This window comes from Stegodyphus dumicola, chromosome 9 (assembly GCF_044657685.1).
Source record: "Stegodyphus dumicola isolate Sdum_Otavi_A_Nest chromosome 9, ASM4465768v1".
Classification (NCBI taxonomy): domain Eukaryota; kingdom Metazoa; phylum Arthropoda; class Arachnida; order Araneae; family Eresidae; genus Stegodyphus; species Stegodyphus dumicola.
This window is the reverse complement of record NC_140776.1, coordinates 27,188,453-27,215,701: the sequence shown is the minus strand read 5'-3', so window position 1 is coordinate 27,215,701 and position 27,249 is coordinate 27,188,453. Positions and strand designations below refer to the sequence as shown.

General features: G+C 31.6%; 1 protein-coding gene across 5 annotated transcripts in view; it reads right to left on the bottom strand.

Annotated features, from left to right (window-relative positions):
• LOC118181208 (homeobox protein Meis1-like) overlaps nt 1–27,249 on the bottom strand; it is a 476,047-nt gene that overhangs the window by 390,389 nt on the left and 58,409 nt on the right. For 3 of the 5 annotated variants that reach the window (XM_085823297.1, XM_085823295.1, XM_085823299.1), the window contains exons 3-5: nt 24,468–24,518; nt 18,443–18,493; nt 402–638 (exon numbers count right to left, since the gene is read on the bottom strand). In XM_085823297.1, the coding sequence (XP_085679423.1) occupies nt 402–638; nt 18,443–18,493; nt 24,468–24,518 (339 nt within the window). Of the gene's footprint in view, nt 1–401; nt 639–18,442; nt 18,494–24,467; nt 24,519–24,587; nt 24,639–27,249 lie in introns of all 5 variants that reach the window. The other 2 variants (XM_085823298.1, XM_085823296.1) reach the window with 1 other exon arrangement.

Genomic DNA, 27,249 nt, shown 5'->3' with positions numbered 1-27,249 from the left:
AAATAAAAATCAGGTGTCAAGCTGTGGTTATTGGAAGAAAAGGGTTCTCAAGAAGAATATTATTAGCTTAGCAGTCTCCTCTTTACCTAAAACAAAGCTATAAAAGGACAATTTTTCTTTCTGGTTGTAATTTTATGTAGCAGATTAGTATTAAAGATTCTTTTCGGAGATTTGATAAACAAATAAGGAAAAGAAGGTAAGAACTACTCGAAAAGAAAGATTTAAGTAACCAATTCAATAAATCAACGATTTCGTTTATTACAAAACACTTTTTTTTAACTGATACATTTAGGAAAATAGTTTCAGCGTTAATTACCAAACGAGCTGTCATTTAAAATTCCATTCTGTAGCTCAGATTCAAATGATTAAGAAACTAGGAGAAGATAGGTGAAAATACTTACTTGGTCAGGAGTGGAGGAATTATCGGAACTGTGCCCCGTCGTGTCAGGGTTGCCCCTGCCGCCCCCGGCACCACTGTTGCCGCCACCGGCACCCCCTCCTCCATTGCTGCTGTTGTTATTATTATCTCCCAGATCACCGGGTTTGCTGTCTCTTTCATCTATAACCAAATCTATGGGCATCTTGCCTTTTAAACAGCTAATGTATCGCTGGCAGAAATTATCGCAGAGCTCATGGACCTGTAAAATAAAAACAGTCAATTTAAACAAGTTTCAGAAAAGAAAAGAATGAAACCAGATTAAAATGCAAGGTTAGCGAAAAACATTGCAACTACAAATACAGGCATCTAACTTTTCATTTACTCAGGGCTTAAAATCTGGCAGAGGCCCATTAGGTCCAGGCTTCGGTATTTCTCATATTTTGAGTAAAATCGAAAACTCCATCCGAAGAACACCAAGCCTCCATAATGGCGACCTCAGGTGCTTTATTGTATTATTAAATTTCAATATTAGTAGAAAATTCAGTACCTTCTGGCTATCCGCACCTCTGGTTTCAATATTCGATAAATACCGTAGTTATGATGTTATTTCACACGCGGTAATAGTCAACTTATTCATGAGGATTAGACAAATGAGTCTGAATACACATGGATTTATACACTTCATATCTAACCGAAAAGCTATTGCTGAACAGTATTCATCGAGCGTAATAATGTTGTTACGGATTTTGTATTTATTTAGCTATTTTTAGTAGAATTTGTAATTAAAATTGTTTCATATTTCCGTGCAGTGTAGCACCAGACTTATTTGAAGAGAAAGCTACGCCGGAAAAATTAAAATACAGGAGCACGCGCATTAAGATTTTAATAAATATATATTTCGTAATTATACTCTTTTGCTATTCAGAAAAATCGAGAAAATACCAGAATGTTCTCATGCAGAATCAAAAAGATTATAAAAGCCGAAGAAAAAAATCTCAATTCAGTTGTTTACTTAGTTATCGATTGTAGAGAATTCGCGGTGAGATCGGATTAGCTTTCTCAGTGTTTTGAATTGAGTTCTATTCAACGTTTTAGTAGTTTAAAATATAACTACTGTGAGATATTGCGATATTGTACGAATATCTCTGAGGAAATTTCAGCATTTTATTTTATTTGTTGTGATGAGAATAAATTTTATTCACTTTTCTTCGGATTTGTGCATTCAGTTTATTTCGAACCCGTATGCACGCAACAATGCAAATATTCGTTATATTGACTTTTGCTTTATATTTACAAAATCCATTGTTTCTCTTAAAATACTGCTCTTTCTTGAACAGATTGAACTTATGAGTTCCAAAGACTAGCAAATAAATATTTTTCGCCTATTCCGAATGTCGTCAATGAGTATGAGATTTTCCGCAAGTGCGCATTCATAAGGTACCGGACCCACCAGGGGCCGAGCGGTAAAGTCGCTGAACACTGGTAGTTCGTTCCGAGGTTCGAATCCCGCGAACGGGCTGGCTGCATAAGCGTTTTCGGGGTTTTCCCCATGTGTAACGTGTATACGAGCCAGTTACCCTTAGAAAGTCCTCCACGAAGGCATCCCTCCCCTTAGGCAGATAGCCCTAGCGTGCTTTGCCGTAATTGAATGAATACACCATAAAGTACCGAAAATTCTGTTACCAATGCAACATTTATTTGTTAAGTTAGTTAGCATTTAAAAGTTAATTAGCTGATGTATGCCTCTCATTTTCCCTGAGAAGAAGAAAATAAGAAACAAAATTCGATCAGCAGAGAATCCCATCGAAATGTTAGGTATTTTATGTTGAAAAAGGTTAAACTAAAACAAAGATGTGATTCTATTTGACCGCTAAGAATACTGTAAGTAAATATTTATTTACTTTATCTTCCATTACCATGCCTTATTGCCATTAATTTAATTACCTTTGATTTATTTTGCTATTTAGTTTGATTTATGATACTGGGTATCAGTGGTATCAAACACAAACTGCCGGCGGGTCGAATGCACGATCTGAAAACTGAAGGCCAGCATTTTTTTTAAAGAAAATAAAAGTATTTTTATCAACAAAATAAATAAATAAATAAAAATCTGAAAGGTTTCAATTTTAAATTACGTCCAAAGAGGCGTTTTTGTTCCTTTATTTATTAAATAACATGTCCTTTGCACTTAAACCATAAAATTCAGTTCAAGAGCATTATCGCAAAATAATTTTAAAATGAGCCTATCTTTAGAATTTCCCATACACAGTTCCGCGCCCTGGGAATAAAAAGGTTTCCTCCCCCTCTGTACAGTGTTGCCATTGCTCGCTTTTAAACTGTTGAGTTTGTTAATTAAAATTCGTTAAAGTTTTACAAAATATGAAATAGATAATAAAACAAATTCCAAATTTCAAATTAGGGCTTCCACATGCCCATATTCGGTAGAAGATTACGTTATTCAAAATTGGTTACCTCTAGGTACCGTTGTTTAATCACAATGCGAGAAAGATACATACATTTATGCAGATTTTTCATCATTTAATTTCTTTAAATATAATACAGATCGATAATTTTTTGTGGCAACAATTTGAAAAGTGAATAGTGAACCAACGCAAAATGCCAAAACGAAAATAATACTTCAGGGGAAATTGCCCCGTTGGACTAAAAATATTTTAACTAAATTTTAAATTCTGCTTACTAAATACTTATTAAAACATACATAAACAGTAATAATTCAAATTTATATTTATTTTCTATCTGAAATCTGAACGTAGGTATCTACAAGACCTTTTTATCATTTACACTTTGTGATTCAAATATACTGACATCTAAATATTACATTTTCTGACCGATACATATTTCAAATAATTCTAACATCCTTAATTAATCATTAAATAATTAGCTTAATTTAAAATAAACAAATGAAGGAAACTTTCTAAGTTTTCAGAATAAACTTCCCAAGCAGGACTAAACTTGAAATTAATAATGACAACTTAATTTATTTCTCTAATTTATTAAAGTTTTCTTCGACACATAAATTAAAATACATATATTTGTATCTAAATAATTATAAATTGTATATAGAAATATAAAATGTTTTCATAATGGCCTTCCATTGAAGAGTACTTACTTTTTTTGGCAAATACATAACTGAAATGCATTCGCGGGCCGCATAAAATTGCTTCGGGAGACACATGCGGCCTATCATGTGTCATCCGAAGAAGTGGAAAGTATACTTCCTTTTCTCATGAATTATCAAATAAGTTCAAGAACATATTTGAGCACACAGTGAAACGGAAACATTTACCAGCTTATGTGCTGCTTCACTAGAATGTTGCTTGTATAAAACAATTTTGATACACTCTGCTGTGTTTTAAGAAACATAAATTACAATAACTATTCTTAGACATGCATTTATCTTAGCTGATAAAATTAAATTTGAATATAATAAATAAAGAAATTTTTCATCCAAAATTAAAGTTTTTTAAAATTTATGTGTAAGGTCTAATATTTTAAATTATACACAATATTAATTGCCTGTGCATCTATTTCTTCATAAAATAAAAATATAATCGTTGAAGTCTACACGAATAATAAAATATTACAATTTGTTTTAAATTCTCATATGCACTGTACTTAAATTTAATTTTTCGATTTTGTGGAAAGTAAAATTTATTGCATATCAATTTTAATGTTTTACATTATATAATATACGAATAAATAATTCGAAATTATGTAAGAAAATTTTATTAATTTTTTTGCAGAACCTAATTTTTTAATTTTATTAATTGCAGAACCTAATGATGTAAATTTCAATTACCAAGCTTAAATTTTTGGCATGAAATTATACTATTTATACATGAAATTATATTTTTAGTCCAAAGGGGCTAGTCCCTGAAGGACTATTGTTTTCGTTTTGCGATATTGCCTTGAATCACTATAAATGTCCGTTTTACTTTTCATATTGTTGCCAACAATTGTTAGAGTCCTGCATTATATTTGAAGAAATTAAATAATGAAAAATCTGCATAAATGTATGTCTATTTCTCGCATTGTGATAAAACAACGGTACATAGAGCCATCGAATTTTGAAAGACGTAATAATCCTAAGAATATAAGGGCATATGGAAGACGAAATTTGGAATTTGTTTTATTATCGATTTCCTATATTGTAAAACTTTAACGAATTTTTGATTAACAAACTCAAGGATTTCAAAGCGAGCAATGGCAGCACTCTACGGGGGGGGGGACTTTTTTTATCTCCAGCGCGCTGAACTGCGTATCGGAAATTCTAAAGATAAGCTCATTTTAAAATTATTTTGCGAGATTGCTTTTGAACTGAATTTTATGGTTTAAGTGCGAAGAACATGATATTTAATAAATAAAGGTGGCACACGAAACGTTAAAAAAACACCCCTTCGGACATAATTTAAAATCTGAAACCTTTCAGATTATTATTTTTTTACAATTTATTTACTTATTTTACTGTTGAAAACACTGACAGGAACTTCTTAAAATTCATGGTGTCCGTGAATATAGTTCTGAAGTACTTTGTCAAAGTAATATATCACACTTTTATACGTGCATTACAATATTAAGCTACTAAAAAATTCTAAAGACGAGAATAAACAAATACTTTTATGCATGCGATAAAATATTTAGAGCAATTCCAGATAAACAAGTTAATTACCCATTTTAAAATTTTTAAACATTGAGAGAGTATTATAGTCTGAGAAACCTCTTTTTTTTTCCCCTTGTCTTAAATTTTAAGCTTTTCAATAAATAAGTTACAATCTCCTTTTTTTTTTTTTTTTTTAATTTATTTAGCTTTCTTTAGAATTTCACAATGCTTTGTGATTTTAATTTTATTACCCCCACCCTAAAAACAGTTATTACTGCATTGTTAATTTGAAATTTATAACATACTCTAAAATTCTTTACTGCTGTACCTTACATCTCTTTATCTCAAAATCTGTTTCTTCGCAGGAAATTTTCGAAGTTGCCAAATTTCTTTGCAACTATTACATTTCATTATCATTCGGAATTTCAGAAAATTTGTTTTTGAAATATGAATCGATGTTATCGTTTGAAAATAAAAATTCACAGCATTTAAATACAACCGAATTTCATTTATCCCAATTAAAAGACAAAGTCCAGTTCAACCAGATAATTAGACTCATTTTATTCAGAATGGTAAAATGCATAGGAAGATTACAAGTGTGTAATGCAAATGATAATGCAGAATATTACATTTTATCCTCTCGAATAAAAAAAAAACTTCACACAATAAAGGGAAATATGGAAGTTACCACCTGAAGATGTCACTGTGTAAAACTTCAGAGAAGGACGTACCATTAAAAAATTTCACAAATAAATAAATTTAAAAAAAAAAAAAAACTACTAAAAATAAAAAAATATAACACATTTGTAAAATTAAGAAGCAAACGATCCTGTTCAGTTAAGCTCCAAATATTCCTTAAAATGATCATTATAAAATGGTCACTATGGATACACTATGAAGTAAACTTAATTAAATTTATATCAGTAGAATGCACTATTTGAAAGAAAGTAAATAAAGGAATTAAATTATTCAGAATTACGTTTATTGCTTTTAAATCTCTCTAGCAACGAAATCTTAGCTATTTATCTAAGGAGAGATAGAGGCCTAAGGAGAAGGATACTTTTCGTGAAAAGATTTCTAAGGAAAGGCTCTCGTATTTTATTCATAGACAAAGCATAAGAATTTCCCACAGCTCTCGGAAACTTATCTTAAACCAAAATATCAGCTCTTCGAACTTTAAGAAACTCGGTAATTGATAAGCCTTCGAAAGCATTGAAGTATGTTACATGCCATTATTATTATTATTAGTTGGAATTCACTCACCATCTTATTATAATCATCTTATAATCTTGCTTTTGCTTATTCATGAACAGGATAGGAAAATTCACAAAAATTCGAGGCACATAAACATTGATTGTTACAACATTTTATGCTTACGTTTGATAAAGTATAGCATGATAGTTTAAGAAATTATCTGTGGTACACAGAGGCAGTGAAGAGACTATCAATTATTATATGTTTAGTTACAAAATAAATGTGTCACTCATTGTTTTTCCGCGTAGCAGTTCAATAGATTTAAGCGAAACATGTACCACACACAAGTGTTTACGAAAAAAAGGCCACTGGAAGATGTCGGACATTCATAATATAATCCTCATAAAAGGCAAAAGAAAAGAGTACATGCGCCTGATCGGACTGCTAAGAATGACGTCATGAGGTCGAGGCCAGCTGGTAATAATTGTCTTCTCGTTGACGAAGCTTGTCACTACTACAAGTGCCACCCATGACAGGATGGTACTTGTCGGAATGCAATAACGTTTCGGCTGCTGTTATTTGACATGGCTTTGGGAAGGGAGAGCAGAATGTGATCTCGTTTTTGTCTCTTTGTTGGTACTGGGGATTCGAACCTCCCTTGTACCCGCGTGGTAATTTTCGGATACAGAAAATTAGCTGGGTCCGTTTCGGAGCTAATTTCAGTTAATGTTTAGACTTAGCTAAATACTTCAGCGTGAAGTAATATTTTTACAATACATCATTATAAATGTATTAATCTTAGAAAAATTATTTTGTCGATAATATTCTTTTCCGGTATTCCTGGGGGAAAAAAAACAGCTCTATTTAATGAATTTTCCTGCTTTATAACATCAGATGCCTTAAGCTGTATTACGATTATAGCCAGATTCTATCACAGTGCAAATGCTTTTCTTTAGTGTCAATAAAAAGAACAGTTTATGACACAAATAAATTTTTATTTAATTAAAAAAAAATTAAATGCTAGAATCCATTACAGGACTTTTTTTTACAACTTCTGAACAGACATTAATGTGACATGCTAAATAAGAACAACTATATACGGTAGATTATGAATAGAATAATGTACAAATGAAAACGAGCTTCTATTATCAATTCAAAAAATTTCATTTTAAGTTTTATTTTTATAATATTTAAACATAAATGACAGCAATCTAGCATTTACGTTTAAAAGGGATACTAAGATCACACATTTCCCATTTACTTCTTTAATGGCTGTCTTTGAAAAATAAAAAGACAAATTCGAAATTAAAACATTCTAGTGCTGAATAAATATAATGTAATACCAGACGGAAAATTTTAAGGAATTCAAATTAAGTCAAATTTATTTTTACTTTGATCGTAAATTTTTTTAAAAACTGAACAGCAGTATACTATGGTTTAATGTTCGATACATTAATTTACACTTGTTTATCAACGCATTATTTTGTTTATCGATCTCAAATCTGTAAATAATTTTTTTCCAGCTGAAATTAAGCTTAAATTAGTAAAAATATAATTTTCGCTTTAAAATTTTCTCTTTCATAGTTCTTAAAAATTTTGCTTGAGATACCTGTTTTTTTCAACATTTCTCTATTCAGGTATATATATTGCATTCAAACATTTGAAGGTTCGCATGATTTTTATTTTTACCTTTAACTTTTAAATATTAAATTATAATTTTCAGAGTTTTTAGATGTTCGAATAATGCTATGATAACAAGCATTTTTCATAAAAATTTTAAAGCTTGTAGAGACATTAGGTATTTTGGAATAGCAGAAGAGATGAAAAATGAGCAACACTTTCGCCGGGAATCGAACCACGGATCTCTGGAATACGCGACCAGCGTGCAGACCACCCCACCACAAAGACACTCTAAGAAGGCGGGAGAAATACCTTATAACAGCGGTGCCCAACCTTGTGCTCGCCGATCGTTTTGTATGTGCTCGCCAGGCCGATTAGGCACTATGACCAAAAAATATTTTTAAAATAACCATTCATTTATATTTCTTAATTGTTAAAATATGGTAAGCATTTATAGTCATAAAAGACATCTTGCAAGGCGTTATAAAATAATTGATTGCTGATTGAGGAACTTCATAGCAAACATTGAATCTTATTGCTTCATTCCGATGTTAGATGGTTCAGCAGGGGAAAAGTACTTCAACGATTTGTAGAACTTCTTTCGCCAATAAAGCAGTTTTTGGAATTCGGAAACAAAAGTTATAAAGAATTGGACGGTTATAAAGAATTGTTAAATAAAGAATTGGATAATAATTGGTTATCCGATCTGTATTTTCTCACGGATATAATAGCTAAACTGAACGAAGATCTGCAAGGGAAAAAAAAAAAAAAAAAAAAAAAAAAAAACTTTTTTTCAATTGACTGGGACTTGCTTTTCAGATAAAGTTAAATTTATGGATAAATCCGACGAAAGAAAATTTCACCCATTTTCAGAATTTATCAAGCCATATTAATAACCACAAGGCAATTGAAACAGAGAAATACTCGGAAAACCTAAATGCACTGAAAAATAATTTTGAACTCCGGCTTCCCTGATTTCCATAAAGTTCAACCAATATTAGTGTTCATATCAAACCCATTTGCCGAAATTAATATTTCAGATGTATCACATAAGATTCGAAATATGTTTAACAAAAATGTTGATGTTTTGTAAATGTGCTCGCGATAGGTCAAAGGTTGGGCACCACTGCCTTATAAGCTTAATTACTAACCTGCAATAGCTTGTTATTGATTTCACATTGCTATTCCGTATTAAATAATTATATATTCTATGGTTAAATAAATTACACTGTGAGTACCATTACATTTTAAATTCGTAACAGCCTAGATATGATACGAAAATAAAGCGACAAAAATGCACATCTAACCTATAGTCCTTAATCTGACGGTGCAACAATCAGCATGGGAAACAGATCAATCAATTTAATGCAGGCAAATTAGGCAACCACTTGACTGACAGCGTTAAGCATACAATTCAGACATTCCAGTGAGTACTGACCTAAAAAAGTTTCCTCAGAGAATCCTGAATGATTTCAAAATCTTGAGCATTTTATTAAGCATAAGAAAGAAGAATAAATTTGCATAGACGAACGTCAAACTTTTCTTTTCATATGCATCAGAATACATTAAACAAAATTTACAACCGGACACGACAGCTAGGGCTAAAGAAAAGAACTGAACAAAAATAAAATCAAAGCCGATTCAAAAGTGTAACTGGGGGAGGAGAGAGAATCTTACCTTAAACACGTACCATCGTAGGCATACTGCATGCATTTGACGTTAAGGAAGACTCATCTAAATAAGAAAAAAAAAAAAATGTATTTTGCATACGAGAGTACCTCGTATACGAAGAAGACAGACAAAAAGGCGTGGCTGAAGCTGTTTTGCATGCGAACGGGTCTTCACAATCGCTTTTCCGTCGTCGGGATGGAGGGAAAAAGAAAGTTACAAAAGGAAAAATCATTCACTCCTGCGGAGATGTCTGCATAAGCCAGGCAACTAATTCGACACAGGGGCAGAATCTATAAATCAAACGTGCCGACAATTGATGAAATGGTAAAGACATTTTTCTTATTCTCCTCCTAACTTTCTTAGGCTAGCAGATAAAGCAAAAGAAAAATCTCTGTGGAATATGCTAAAAGCCTTGCAAAGGTAAAACGATAATGTGATAAAAAATTATAAAGTATAAAAATCCTTTAGGTTAAGAAAACGAAAGAACTGGGAAGATTAAGCATTTTATTGGAGGATAATTTTTGGCAATCTTTTGTTTTCAGAATCGCCAGTTCGAGTATTTTTTATTCTTTAACTTATAAGGTATTTTCTCAAACCTTTCTGAATGCCTTCGTGGAGTAACTGGAAGCGCACTCGACAGATCTGAAGTTCGAAGCCCGGCGAGGACACTGCACATTTTTCACGTCTCCAGCATAAAAAAATAAATAAATAAAAAAGTGCAGCCGTCACCATGTGCACTGCTGTTCGCAAACTATAATACTGCTTACTGCTACCATATTTCAAATTCTGAATAAATTAATTCAGAATTTGAAAGCCGCCTCCATTAAAAAAAAAAAAAAAAAAAAAAAAAAAAGCAGCCGCCACATTTATTATTGATAAATCACATCAAAGAGATGCACTAGAAATGTATCTAATCAACTGCGATAAGACCACATATTATTATTCCTCAACCAATCGAAAAATGCCCGAATCAAAATGCAGTTGATGGCATTCTCACTAAAGATAACTTATAGTGCAAATGCTACATATTACAATGGTGATAATGGAACGTTGAAGTGAAATGGAGGCCTTTTTAACGTCGGGATAAAATGCTAACTCGAGGACACACCCCTCTGGAAAGCCTAATACGGTGTTCAATATGAAATACATAGGTTGGGGGGGGGAGGGGGTTGAAATAAAATAAAAGCATCACCAACTTTACCATGCTTCTAATGAGTACCTGTCACATTTTCGTTCCTCAGACGGCAGCCCAACCCCGTTCTTTTTTTCCTTTCAAACCATTTTCATTACTATTATTTCCAGAACAGACGAATGGGATATAAGGCATAGCCCCCCTTTTCCTTCTCTGTCCTAAATGACGGTTGCGGGTTTGTGAATCTCGAGCTGGATGTTAATTTTCCCTACTGTCAATCATACGTCATGCTAGCGGTTCGGCCTCCCTCAGCCTTTAAAACAGCTGTAGTAGTGTTGCACATATCTCAAATAGGAACAGAGCTCACAAAATTACAAAAAAGAAGCAAATAATAAAAATAAAAAATACGTTTGCGCAAGTGGGTATGAATGGTGATGCATGTCATAGGTCGGCAGTTGCTGTTTTTGATTGGTTTACAAGTCTTCTTTCTGCAATTTTAGTTTTTTTTTCTTCGCATTTACGTGCGGTCTTAATAATTGAGGTTGGAGCAAAAACCTTCTTTTGTCTACTGCATGTCGGAAGTTACTATTTTTTTCCTATGCATTTCAAATTAAAAAAAAAAAAAAGCTAAAAACGAATTCAAAAACTTTTCTAAAAATGTTTGAGGACATTAGATGTGTTGCATGCGTACGGGTTCCTAATAGATTGAATGCACACAGAGCTTATAATAGCTTGATAACTTTTTTTTTACCAAAAGGAACACTTCACAATTCTGGAACTTTATAGAAAAATACACGTACAACTCCTTCCAGTATCAAAGAGTACTATCAGTAATTACACTTCAGACTTCTAAGAATGTTAAATACAATGGAATGATAACCGCGTCTAAAAGGCAAAGCTCTCTCGGATATCTCAGTACTTCAGCTCTGAACTAATACCTACTGAGAAACTGAAAAATAAGAACTACTGAGAAACTTTCTGGTTCTCGAAATTACAAATGAGGGCCAGAAACGGTTACAGGTTACCTATTACGGAGCTACAGGGACCGGACCAAAATGTCGCCAAGTGTGATGACTTTTGGCGATTTCTTGCCATATTTGGAGACAAAAATTAGTCGCAACGCCATATTTGGCGAAAAAAATTAGTCGACAAAACAACTGCCAGCTTGGTGATATCTCGCCAAATTAAAGATATAGCCATTGACTCAATATTAAATAGACTTGCCCTGTGTTCTTATTTTTCCGGCAAAGCATCCCCCCTCTAGATTATCATGCTACATTATACAGAAAAATACAACAATTTCACTAAAATTATCCGTATATGTACAAAATTCGTAACAATATATAATTTTTTTTCTGCTACAGATATAGATTGAAAGCTTTTAAAAAAGGTACAAAACTTACATTTGAAAAGATGCATAGATTTTTTTTTATAGAGAACAGAAAAGTTCTTCAGTATATCAACAAATTTCTCTCACATTTAATGCGATAACGTCGCTGAACACTGGTAGTTAGGTCCCCGAGGTTCGAATCCTGCGAACAGGCTGGCCACATGGGCATTTTCGCGGCTTTTCCCATGTGCGACGTGTATGTTTTTTTATCATGTTACATTTTTTATCATGTTTGTGTATGTTCCAGTTTTCCTCAGAACGTCCTCTACGAAGGCATCTCTCCCCTTAGGCAGAAAGCCCTTGAGGGTTTGCCAAAATTAAATAAAACCAAACCAATCTTAAAATTAATATTTCCAAGCTTAGCTATTAAGTGATAAAAGGTAAAAAACTTCTTTCAAACATGCATCGTCGTCAAAATGTCTAAAACCTCGATTAACACTTTTTATAATAACTCTATTCCTTTCTTTTAATAAAAAGTCTCGAATTATGGAGTTTAAATTGTCTCACCGTAAAAAAAAAAAAAAAAAAAAAAAAAACATACATCAGACTCTATAAAGCGTTCACATTTCAAACATTCGTGGAATGCCTAGTTCATAAATTAAATTTAAGAGAATGAACATTTAATATTTAACTGTAGTTATTATCAGGTGATTGTACAAAAGGTTACCTACCAAAAAACAAATTAATAACCAAGGAGTTGTTTAAAGGCTTTATTAGAAAAGAAAACACTTGTCATGCTGACATCAACACGGCATAGGCGGTTAATACAAAGTATTTAGAGACGAAAAACATTGCGTGAAGTCCAAAAAACATCAACAAGACAGAACTACCGAAAAACCAACAACAGTTATTACAGTCTATCAGTGGCGTTACAGCAAATCACCCACCCAATGTAAGAACCTTCTTTTTTTTTTTTTGGTTTTCCATTGATTGCTAGGGTGAAGTTCTGGTAAACAGTGGGCAGAAAAGGCAGTTCATTTCGACGATTACACTCAACTCAGTATTTTCAACGGTAGCGGAAACAATTCTTGCTATTGATTCCACAGGTTGCTGTAGCTACGTGTGAACTTGCCACAAACATTTGTTAAACACTTTTTTTTCCGCTTCATACTAATTATTATACAGAAGTTACCTATTTCTTCACTATTATAATATTTGCGTGAGCATGATTGTATTTTTATGCTAGAAATATATTGATATCTTTATATTTACATATTTAGTAATCTGAAGAGCATTAACACGATATCAACGTTTTTACAGTTACTTACGGAATGCTGTAAATTTTTCTAATTTTTACGATACTTTGCTGTGGCTGGAACGAATACAGTAAAATAAGATCGCGATTAAACCTCATCACGTTACACACTTTTCTGTGCCTTCTGAAAGATGACTTACAGAAACGCTTATGATTCTTAATACTTGATCGAACTTGGATTAAGCTATGCCAAACAGTTATAAAAAGAAAAAAAAACTCGAAAGACGGGATTATTTGGATTACGACAGAGCAAATTATTATTACTAAGATTACTTATATAAGGGAAGAGATACCTTCATGGAGAACTTTCTAAGGAATATTGGCTTGTATTCATGTTATGTAAAGAAATCGCTGAGAATACGACAACTTATGAATAAAATTCACTTATTTTCATATAGCAATTCATCATTGGTTTAAAATCGTAATAATGGTTATAAGTTCAACATTAAATATTATTTCGTATAGTAATTTTAAATATTCTTGTTAATGTAGCATTTTATTTTATACACATTGTTACGTCATAATGAAAATTACGTATATAATGCAAATGATTAATTTAAAATGATTTAATAGTCTCTTCATGTTTGTGTTAAAACCATATCTGACATAAGCGTTTGGAAGCATGTACATTTTAGGGACTTAGAAAAGTCGTCGATGAAATGTTGCCTATGAAATCGTACACTGAGCTAAGTGGCCAAAAATAGGCTCACCATAACAACTTATAGTTCTACCTTTAGCTTCGGTAGCAGCCAATATTCTTCTGGGTATGGACTCAATAACGTATAGATATCGTTTCTGAGGAATATATTAGCCTATGCTGATTGGCAAGTTTAATTTCATTTAGATTAAATAGTGGAATTTCCAAGCGTTTAAGTGATCATTACCCTTTGTCCCATAAATGCTTCATACGATTCAGGTCACAGGAATTAGCTGGTCATGGAAGCAATTCGAACTCAGAACTATGCTCTTCCAAACTTTTTAAGACTAATCATGCAAGTTGATAGAGAAGTAGGATTATCCTCCTGAATGTGATGATTTGCATACGGAAGCATGCATCCATAAACAAGTGTACATGATCGGCGACGATCGACAGGTAATTTGTGGTGCTAGAGATTTGCTTTCGAATGTTTCAAGGGATTCACTGTACTCTCGAAACATATTTCCTGAACCTCAATTCCAGCGTCACCAATTCGAAGAGTTGTCATCAGTCATGAAAGGACCACGAATTCGTTCAATTTGTACCATATTATGAGAACCTATTATCTGCATGATGGAACAGAAAATGAAATTGATCGGATCAAGTACCACTTTTTCCAGTGGTTAAGAGTCCAGTTTTGGCGCTTCTGTTTCCGCAGCAACTGTGATTTCCTGTTTTTCAGTGATATCATGGGCACCTTTGAATGTTTGCTGCTGTTGAATCACATCCGCTGCAAAGTTCGTCATGTTGTGATTTTGGATATGCTTTGTGATGCATCTGATTTGAACTGTGCTGTAATTTGGCCTGCTGTTGCTTTTCTGTTGCTGCGGAGGATCATTCCAGCCGAATTTCACTTCTTTCTTTCATCTGCATTTCCCGAGAAGAAATTAGCACGAGAAAAGCCTAGAATATAATGATTTCAGACATACTGAAATCCATTCTTTTTGCACCAACGATACTCCCGGTTTTAATTCACTCAAATTTTCCATCTCAACAATTTTCACGTTAATCACAGAAATAATTATTTCTTTTCGAGGCCAGCGTTCTTTATATATAGGCTTACCGAAATGTTTTTTTCTCAAACTGGGACAATTCCGAGAAAATTCTCACAACAGAAAATGAAACTTATAAGGAAAAGTAATTATGACTGAAACGTGATATTTAATAAATAAAGGTAACAGACAAAATGTAAAAAAACGCCCCTTTGAACGTAATTTAAAATCTGAAACCTTTCAGATTTTTTTTTAATAAAATTTTATTATTATAGTCTTTTCTTCCAAGAACCGGTTTTATTTTTCCTTTTTTCCCCCCTTTCAAATTATACATTTTCAACTACTGCCTTAATTATTTTACCTGATTCCTCCGTTTCAAAAGCACATTGTATAGAAATCCCAATATTATGTTAATGAGGACTAATAAAAAGGAAATCTTAAGGCATGAGGAACAAAATGAAAGAAAAGACGAAAACACGCACAAGAGCTGAGTCATTTATTTTAACACCGTAAGGCATAATAGCAAATATCATGCCTGGCGAGAAATATGTAAAAAAATGGTTTTCATAATTCTTAAGTTATTATCTTATGTTCTGATCTTTATGTCAGATAACATATTAGTATATTAATTCCAGATGTCGAATCACAATATGAATATAAATTCTGAAAATAAATTTTTCATCGATGATAATTATTAGTACCGAATAACTAAAACGTGAATACTGAACTTTTCAAACAAGATTAAAAAAAATTTTTTTAATGTTAAAATGCGTTCTTACATTCGTTAGTACTTGGCCGCAACACTTGTTACTTTTATTTTTGCTATTGCCACACAGAGTGTTTCTGAATTGCACTTTTCTGCGCTAAAAAGGTTAATGCCATTAAAAGGAGTTAAAGACATCAACCATGTGCATGGAAAGAGAAGACAGAGAAACAAACTTCCGCAATTCTCAGATTCAACAGATAAAAAATTAGTTAAAAACATGATTCATAAATTTATTTCTTCAAAAATGGCCAAGTTGCTTTTCTCAAATCAGGAAGCACTTTTTTTGAGGGGGGGGGATGTCGACCTTTTCAAACGTCGACACTGCTCGTTATGTTCCATTGTCTGTCAACATAGTTCTTATATCTTCAATCACTGTCAGAGAAAAAAACGTGCACCATATTTCACGGTTACTGTCGCATTCCTAACTCCTCTTCTTTCTTTTTTTTTTTTTTTCAGAGAAAGACACAAACATTTGTTCTTAAGCGTGTATTTATTATTAAATAGGACTTAAAGGACTATTCTAGATAGGACGTTAAAGGACTATTATGGATTGATTTAACAAGAAATTATAAAAATATAGTTCCTTCCAACGATGCAAATAAGTAATCACATCAATTCTGGAAAAACAAAATTCGCAGAATTCAGAATAAAAATCGACTTTAAGTTATATACATATATATATATATACATACACATTCGTGTGCAAAATTCAGAAAATTTGCAAATTAATTATGTCTATTTTTAGGAAAAGTACTGAACAAAAAGGTATTAATTATTTCGCCAAAAAATTATGCAAACATACAGAGTCGAATATGCACCACTGTGATTGTGGAGGGGATATAAGCGCACGACGGGTTTAGGTAATTTGGGGGTGAGTTCGTATTCTTTCATGGCATTAGCCAGTTGGGTGAATTATATAAGGTGTCAGGTAAAATGTGTAGCCGTGAATGTAAGGATGACGGAACGGAGAATTGTCGACGGATTGCAAGCAGGTCAATCACAAGCGCCGGTGGCTACAGAGCTCAATGTAACGTCTGCTCAGTGTCGTCTGTTATTTGTGGAAACAGTTTCAGGACTGTGGATTCCGTACCGAGAAAGCCTGGACAAGGTCGACCAAGATGCATAAGGGCGGATGAGGATCGTTATTTACCACTTCCAGCGCAGAGAGACAGGGCAGCATACAGCTTATGGAGAGCTGTAAAGCTCTCCCATAAGCTATATGCTGCCACTAGAACCTGAGTTTCACGGTCTTTAGTTGCCCAAGGCTTCATGAGATAGCGCTGTATGCCAAAAAACAAGCTGTCTGCGTCCCACTCATTACAGCACACAAGAGAATGCATCTGGTATGGCTCAAACAACATGCGCTTGCACCAGACTTCAGTAGAACCACGTACTTTTTCAAATGAGTGAAATTCAGCCTGGGCACCGATTCTCGGCGTATTTTGAGCCGGGAGGCGCTTGAAACATGATACCATTCCTCCTTTATTAGGGAAAAGGATCATTTCAGTAGTGGAATGTCATTATGTTGGATACATGTAAACCCCTACGTGTATTTCACAAAGGCTCCCTGACTGCCATGGGAATATGTTAAGAGCCCTACGTTTGATTTTTCAGAGATTTAGATAGTCCTGGGTTTCTGCTAAAGGACAACAACCCTCGTCCACATAGGGCTGAGCTGGCGACGATTACTTGGAAGGTAAGGATATTCGACGCGCGGATTGTCTAATCAGATCTCCTGACCTTTACCATACACAGAATATCTGGGATGTTCTTAGCAGGGCAATTTCATCTCGCCACCCCCCTCCGACAACCATGCCGTATTTGAAACTGTCTTGTTGCAGGAGTGGGATCGACTGCCACGAGAACTCCTCTACTGCCCAGGGACGGATCTAGACTTGATGAGGCCCTAGGCTACTTGAGATATGGGGCCCTTTCTAAGTTTGTTATACTACATTTTAATACTATATTCATAATATATTTTAATTTTTTTTTGGGGGGGGCTAAAAAAAGTGGAGGCCCTAAGCTATAGGTTGTACGTAAAATCCTGCAACTGCCTCCTGTCCAGTATGCCATCACGCTGCAAGACGTGTCTGGCTGGGAGATGGGATATTGAGGTATTTGGTCTCATTTGGTACCGTTCTTCAATATTGAGTCCCTATTGAGGAACGGTACCAAATGAGACTTAATTTTCAGTTCGATATCACATCGTGGATTTTTAACATCTCCCTATCTATGAGCTTCACTGATAATTATGCATAAATAAAATGACTTCTCTGAATAAAATGATACTTCTCCGTCTCTGTTATAAATGTATATTCGTGCGAAATTTTATTAAACTCTGTCTATTAATGTTTCATAAATCTGATATAATGTGCAAATTTTCTTAATTTTGAGGACAAGTGTATATATAGGTTTTCAGAACAGTTATAATTCTAAATTTTACTAGCATATTAACTTACAAATTAAAAGAAGAATACAGCAGTTTCCAATTTTACAAGTTAATTGAGCTATGAATGCTAAACACTTTATGTTCTCCTTGTAATCATAATATCACATAGCTTTTAAAAAGTTAAATTTATATGAGGGTAAGCACAAATTAAAATCATTAAGGATTTCTGTACATTACAACAGTGTTTTTGGTGTGTGTCATACGTAAGTAATCCAACTGCATTACATATTCAACATAATAAAATATATAAAAGGCAATACTATGTGAAACATTTACCTTTTCTAATTCTAATAAATGAAACCTCAAAACTTGTATTGCTTGAACCATCTGAAAAAGGGAAAAAAAAGAGAAAATAATATATGAAAATTATGGAACGTTTCTTAAAGCAGTAGAAATATACAGTTCAGTCATTAAAAACATAATTTCATAATATTAAAAGATAAATTCAACTACTTTACTTACTTAGGTTTCCTCTGGTACACAATGTAATTGTTTTAATTAATTAATTTTTTAATTTGCATGCTTAATTTCGAATTCCATTTCCTTCAATAGTTATGATGTACTTGAAATATTTTTCCTTAAGTTTGCTTTGGTAAGTGGCTAAGCCTTCAGAAGGTTACTACATAGTCATTCAATGCGCCACTTTTTGCACATTCATATACGTACTAGTTACTGTACATTCTGTAGTTTATAGTATTTTAATGCGGTAAATTAATATATGTTCAAAGCTTTGATACACACATTAATTAATAATATATCTTTACTTAAGTAACGGTTAATTTTACATTCCTATAGGTGAAAGATATTTTTTCTTTAATGACTAGTATAGTTTTAATTTTTCTGATATAAAAATGATCACGAAGAAACTGCAAATGTATTGAATTCAAAGTTTAAATTAATAAGCAAACTCTTCGGAAAAAAATATTGTTTCAATTAGAGATTCAACAATTTCCTTTGTCAAGACGAAGTTATTACATGTGCGGTTACTAGAACATGTCCTTTTTTTAATAACTTCGAAATAGTATTTGATGCTTACACAGAGGAAGAAATATTTCTTTTAATACATCTAATTTAATTTAAGACTTTTTTTTTTTTTTTTTTGCTAGATAATGAATATTTTCGAAAGTTTTTATAGTTAGAATTTTCTATATTTATTTTAGTTCATTACTGTCAATTAATCTTTTAGAAAAAATCCCTTTTAAAAACTTTTAATAGAAACTTTAAACAAGTATTTTAAAAAAAGTTTTCAAGTAAATTGTTAGGTAACTCCGGCAAAAAAAAAACAAACAAATGCTAGTTTATTATGATGTAGACAGCATTTAGAACACTGGCAAAAATTTATTTCACAGTGCTGTAATTTACAAAGGCTGTTAGCACATTTTTAGACGATTTTCCTTGTATTTACATAAATATTTTACCTAAACCTTTTGTGTTTTAAATGTTCCATTTGATAACCCTTATTCTTCATTTTCTTTCTGCATCGTAATTTCGAAAACAATAGACCCTTTTGCAGTGTCGGAAGACGTATTTAATACCATTCCTCTTTGTACAGCTATAAAGTATTTCTCCCGCCTTCCTAGCGTGCCTTCGTGGTGTAGTGATTCTGCACGCTGGGAATGTTTCATCTCTCCGGCTTTTCCAATTAACCTAATGTCTCTACACAGCTTCTCAAAGTCCAAGGAGGGTTGAAGGTCGACGTTTGGACAATTCGCTTTTTAAAAGTCGAAAAGGCAAAAATCCATGGGGAATACATCAAAATATTTATTAGGGATATAAGTGAAGGGTTATGGACTTGATACCCGTTTCTTGTTCCATTTTTTTCTGGGAAATTAACAGTTGATTTTGCCGCGTAGCTTCTTGATGCAGTTCCACTGACTGATGGCACTGTGGGTAAAGAGAAGGTATTTCATATTTGAAAACTAGGTATCATATATGTTCCTGATAATATGTGCAATTGATCTTAACACTTTTCTCCACTGTCTTTATTTTTAATTTGTCATTATGTGAAAAACCAACAACATAAAAAAAATCCTTTTGAAAACTTTTCTCTAGATTCTTTGAACCATGTTTTAAGATTTTTTCCCCTCCTCATTGATGATAATAATGGACCTCTTATTGCAATCATTTAAATACACCCAAGATTTATCTATTATTACAAAATTTTTCCAAATTTGTCCGGATTAAATGTATCTTGCGTTCGGCGATTTTTCGTGGAGAAAGACGATGCACATTATATTTTTTCGTCTTTTTTAAGATTTATATCAGCATTAATTCCCTTGTTTACAGGTAACTCTGAACATTTCAATGATTTCGCAACTGTCTTTTGACCTTCGCGGATTTTATTTAATATTTAAAGATCTTATCTTTGCAACATTCGAAACATTCCGATCTTCCTTGCGTTCGTATTTGGAACAATCTCTCTACCTTAAAACAAATTCTGACGTTTTTTTCCTTTCTTGTTGACAATATTATCTATCGTAGCTTTAGATATCGAAAAACCAAGCTTTCACGGTGTTTTGTAATAACTAAATATGAATAACTTTCTTCGGAAAGACCACAGACATAGCTTCCAACCATCGCTTCATGCAAAACCACCAGTTTGCATGGAAACAAAATTGTCAAGTAGCAGATGATAGTTAATACTTTCAAAAATATAGCTACAGTTAAAAAGCAAATTTCCAAGCAGGCGAATTTTTTTAGAAAACAAAAACGTCTAAAAATGTGCGAATAATCTTTGCATTTACTAACAAAGCCCAATGGAGAGAAAACGTCTGGGTTGGAGAGAGATGAGAAACTTAGGGAGATTCCTTTCTTTTTTCTTTTTTTAATGATTTAACGAGTATTCAAAGTACAGAATTCTAATTCTTGGAACCTGCGATCGTGCTGCAAAAGTGAGAATTAAATAACAACCCGAATACTTTACCTACCCGAAATAATCCTAGTTTCTAATTGCATATTAAATAATAGTGCTCTCTAAAACAAACCCGTCTCTTCGTGGAGCACGAAAGCAGAATTACAAGCTGTTCAAATAATAAGCACCTCGTAAATGATCGCGCGCAATGCAACAACTGCAAACAACTCATTATCCGGCCATAATCGTTCTTCCAAAAAAGAACGCTATGATAATCGAGTGGAGTTGAGCGGTTTCTATCCCTCTTTTCCGTGATATCCTTAAAAGCAATATCCCCGGAAATGAAAACTCATCAGAAAGCACAAATTATGCTTTCAATTATCCATTTTTACTTCTCGCGCCGGCCCAGAGGCGTAGTTTAATTAACAAATAGAAGCTCGCGGCTGTGCCGTTTTACGGAACGTTTCGTTGGTTGCTCGTTTCCAATGTTTCTTTGTTCTTAATGTTTGGCGCGGGAAAACTGCTCAGGGAATTGGGTAATTAAAAGAACAGAGGGATTCGTACCTACACGAAACATTACGCAGAAGTTCCACAAATGAAACATGTGGTGTGTTCGTCCTCCTATTAACCTTTTTCTATTTCTATTTTTTTGCCTCTCTCTCTTCGCGTTTTGTCTATTAATATTTTTCTTCCATTTAATTATTTGGATTCATATTTTTATTTACTGCATTAACTTACATGATACAGCTATTTTAATCTTTGTTCTAGTCGTTTCTGCAGAAATTATTTTGAAATTTGTGTCAGAATTTTTACAGCAATTTGTAAAATTGCATTTTTAACAAAACATCGTACATGTATGGCAGTAATTGTTCCTAAACCACAATTTCAAGAAGCTATAATATAGCTATAACACGAAATTTTTAATAATATAATTATTATTTTCTATTTTCTTTATTTCTTTCTCTTTTCTAAATATTGATATGCTGTGACAGGAACTGAAAATATCCACAGTAAAGAACTTCTTGTTCAAGTAATGAATGACAATACTCAACAATATTCTAGAATATTTTGCAATTTGATAACCAATCTGCAAAAATAAAAAAATCACACCATAATTTAATTCAAAAGTCTTATAAACATCCCGACACATTTTCTGATGCTCTTGCTAGCAGTAATTAATTCGGCGAAACTAGTTTTCAATATTCATTTTTTTATTATGAATTAAAACATTACATCACTTATGGGAAAAAAACTGATTCTAATATTTCAAAATATAAATCAGACATTGAGGATAAATCACATGCTCATAAGGAACAAAAATATGGTCATAACTGCGCAAACTATGCTAGCAGAACACATACACATGATTAATTTGTCACAGTTCATATTTAACAGATATACACATAACATTAAAAATGCTTTTATAAGAATTAAGAATGTCATTTACTTCTATCAAAAACAATAATAATCTCCATAAGAAGTCAACTATAACAAAACAATTTTGGTTAAAAGTGTAATTATTACAGATTTCAGGGAGTTATAATGTAAACTAGAAACTAGGTCTAATCTGTGCAATATACCTAATTAAGTTAAAAAAATCATCATCAGCTAATTTTAAGCACATATATTATGCGCTATTCTTTTATAATTTTTTAAAATTATTTCTGAAAAAAACTCCACTTTAATACTATTACTACAGGCCTGCAATGAAGAAACTTTTGAAGATTTTAGTTATTCTTAATGTTATTTCTGACATGAATTAAAAAATGCTATTACAAATTATGCAACGAATATTACTATTTTATTATAAATCATACGGTTTTGCACATTTCCAAAACATCATTGTGGTGAGTATCTTCGTATAAATAATAAGATTTGAAATCACTTCTCATGTATATAAAATTATAAGCTCAATTATCATGAGTGGAAAAACTGTGTTAATAGTAAATAAATCTTAAAATACTGAGCATTATTTTTTGGTGAGAATAATACTTATGTTTAATTCCCATGCTTCATAAGCAGCAGTAAAAGTTAACAAGAAAGAATTGGAGAGTGGTAAAAGAAAAGAAAAACATTCCTTGCCAAAAACCTCTTTAAACATGTAGCAAAATATTTTACTTCAAGACGTTGCAAACATAAAATTCTTTTCCCATCGCTTTTTAGATGTTTATGAAGGTATTGATTAAAAGCCATACATTTAAGAAAATGTCTCTCCTATCAGAAATCAAGCAGTAGGGAGAACATTTTGTCACACTAGGCACTGAGAAAATCAGAGAAAAGTACAAAATTTGAAGCTACCATTATTATATCTGAACATGTATGTAATTCTAAAAAGCTATGTAATCTGAAAAGATATGTATATTTCAAGAATTTAACGTAAATTGCAATATATCGCAATAAAATTGTAAGTGATATTGTACTTAAAGTCTCTCATATAAAATGGCTCCCCCAAACTATAATTCCAGCATACGTTTAAAGAACGCTTTTAGAAACTTAATTTTGCAGGCCTGTGTAATAGTTAACTTAAAATTTCAATACGATTTTTACAAGCTTGTTTTCAGAATGCTCTTGAAAAAGTTTTATACTTTCAGGAATTTAGTTTAAAACATCATCATAAGGGAATATAAAAAGTACTTTTAAGGTTTCTGGTAACATATAAAAATAATATCATTTTCGAGGAATGAAATGTAATCATAACAACATCACTTACTGGTGACTGAAAATTCCCTTTATTATTTAATAGAATCAGAATTTATTTACACTATTGAAAATTTAAACAGCATTGTTAAATTCTTTGGTAGATAAATTTAGTTTCGGTATATTAAAATTAAATAATGATATCAAAATTTTCGAAATAATGTAAACTTTCTCTCTATTTTTATTATTTATTTATTTATTTTTAAGAAAGCTGCTTCTAAAAATATAATTTTGCTCTTTGATTTAATTACTATTTTGACTCAATTATTTTTAAGAATTTGAAGAAAAAGCTGCATTTTAAAACAATCCCTCTAGATCGAAACTAGATAAAAAAGATTCTGAATAAAAAAGGCCTTTTAATATTTATAAATAAATAAACATTAATTTTGCATTAGAAAAGTACAGTTTCTTAAATTTTGAATATACTAAATGGAATAGCTTGTAAATTGATTTATACAAGAGAGAAATTAATTTAAAACATATTCTAATATAGTTTGAAGTTTTTAAATTATTTGCATACTAACATTAATAAAATTTTCTCTGTTTTACAATTTTTTTTTTTTTTTTTTTTTTTTTTTTTTTTTTTTTTTTTTTTGCATCCACTATGCATAACGTAATAAAAAGATGTTTAGATGAAATTTAAATACATTAATATTTTTAAAGGCCTAAAATCTTTAATCAGAAGTTCATTACGAGAGTGAGAATCTACACGTACCCTGTCCTTACAACAACATAAAATAAGTCAATACTTACAAGACTGTCTAATTCAGGGTTGGGTGAGTAATAGGGTTTTTCTTGCCTAATCTGTAAAGTAACACAAAAAATGGACATGAGAAAAGCAGAGAAAAAGGAGACTTGATGTTCAATACTTACAAGAGTATCTAACTCGTCGTCGGAAGAGTACTGAGGATTTTCAGCCAATATCTGAAAGGGGAGGAGATAGAGTAAAAAACCCGCGAGAGAAAGAGATGTAATTTTATTGAGGAAGCGGTTCCCAACGTAGCATTTACTTATTATACAAAGATAATTTTCTCCTTACTTTATTGATATTTTAATATATATGTGCAATACAAAAAATTTCGAAAAAAAAAAGCAGCAATAACATCAAAGGTTTCTTTTGTAAATGCTATCATAAATTTGAATATTGGGAAGTCATTAAAATTATATTAGAGATCAAATATTTGACAATTTTGTTGTTGGGAACCACTATAAAGGGAGAAAAGCGAAAAATACACAGACAGATATTTTAGTGACGCTTCCTTAAAAAGATTCGGCAATCATTCCATTTTTTAATGTTTAAAAAAGAATTAATAGAAAACCAGATAAAAATAAAGAGAGATTTTTTTCAGATTTATCTGCTTTTATTAAAGAAGAAGTACAATATAATTAACGTAGAATTTTTCTGTTTAAAACCAGCCTTTTCATTTAATAAATTTATATCTAATTATTGACAAAAGTTAATTTTCATAACATGAATTAAGATAACTGTAGAGAGGATTATAATTCAAAGGAACTCTTTATTATAGTTAAACCAAATTAAAAGTATTCAAAGATATGAACAAAATTCTTTTTAGTTACATTTACGAATAAAATTTTTTGTCATAATAGTTTAGTAATTAAGTATACAACATTTTGAAATTGAAAAAGAATTAGCCACAAAACTAAAGGAATTCATCACAAGATTCTAAATAATGTATAAATTAGTTATAACAGTTAGCAAATTTGTACATATAATAACTATAAACTCATAGTATTGCTCCCAAATATTTATTTGCACACCAAAATTTACGTTTAAATACATAAAACAAAAATTTTCTAGTGAAAAAAACTGTTAAAACTTATATACTAAATTAAATGCTATATAAAATACACTATGAAAATTTGAGACTAATTTCTCAACTTTAAAAGTATAAAATAATGTTCGATAGAGCACTGAAATTCTAAATTTCTTACCTTAATAAGTATACACAAAATAACATTTAACTGGCATATGAGAAAAAGAAATGGAATGACTGCTCTATATAGATACATATAAAAGAAGAATATTGCAAGCCAAAAGTTAAATGGAAAGTCGTGCTTAAAAGGTAACCTCAGTATTGTTAGCACAAACAAAACTATTAAAAAAATTAGATCATAAAAAAATTCATACCAAAAAAGCTTTGAACGTTTTTGAGATTATATAAGCATTCAATAATAATATAAAAATAATGAAAAGTGCACATAATAATCATTGAAAATTAGATAAAACAAAATAATTCAAATATTAAGTTATTATTTATTAAACATGATAAAAGGTTTCAAGTATAATAGCAAATCAGCGAACACATGCAATGCAATAATAAATACTGAGTTGATGAGCAATTTTAACATTTATTTTTTAAGATGATGCACATTATGTATAATTACAATTTTTAAAAGGTATAACATTTATGCTTTACTGCATATAACACTTACAGATAAATATATGTAATACTCTGATTTCAGACATATTCGTTTATTAAGATGTGTTCAGAACTGAGGTTTGAAAAGAAAGACATTTTTTAGACAATACTACATTTTTATTAAGAGAACAAGTATGTTGCTCTTGTTTGACACTAGTATTATACCTATTGGAAGCAGAAAAAATATTTTGTATTGCTGATTCTAGACAGTTAAATACGGCGAAGTATATAAAGGCTAGACGTCTTTAAAAAACAGCCATTATTGACAAAAGAATTCGTTCCTTGCTATGAAAACCCCCATTTCATAATTGATTTATGGGAAAAATGAATAATTTTAAAAGAAATTATTATTTAACTGTACTCTCAGCCGGTAGTACGTCTGCTACAAAATCTAAAATTCGACAATAAATAAATGAAAACGTCAAGTTTTTCGGAAAGAAGCCAATGAATAACAACTGACGAAGAAGACCCATTTGATTCTGTCGTTTTCTTCCAATAGAGATTTGGTTTTATTTTCCATGTCAGTAATATAGCATTAAAACTTTTTAAGTTCAGCTAAATATAAAAGTGAATGTAAGCAATAAATAAATTAAATCTGCTTCACTAATTTATTAGTATTTTTTTAACATATTATAACTTATATCTCGTTACATATGTAATTATTCAGTAATAGCAATTAAAATTATTAGTTAATTAGAGGACTTTAATCTAATAAACTGTAACTATGAAAATGTACCTTGACGTTTTATGAAACTACCTTCCTTTGCAAAAAAAAAAAAAAAAAAAAAAAAAAAAAAAAGCAAACGCAATATGTTGCAAAAATATCCCAAATAATTCATCTGCTATCTTATATTCCATACTGTTTGGAAAAAATGTACCTTCTTTTCTTCAGTTCAATTAAGGAAAACCTAAAATTGAAGGGGAAGGAGAAGTTTAAATAAACAAATGCATCTTAAATGAAACTTAGAACCAGAAAACAAAAACCTTATGAACAAAACTAAAATGGCAAATGGGTCAAGAATAATTTTCTTTCTGGACGCTTAAATTTATTTATTTTCAATGAAATTTTAATACGAAAAGCAAATCATTTAAGT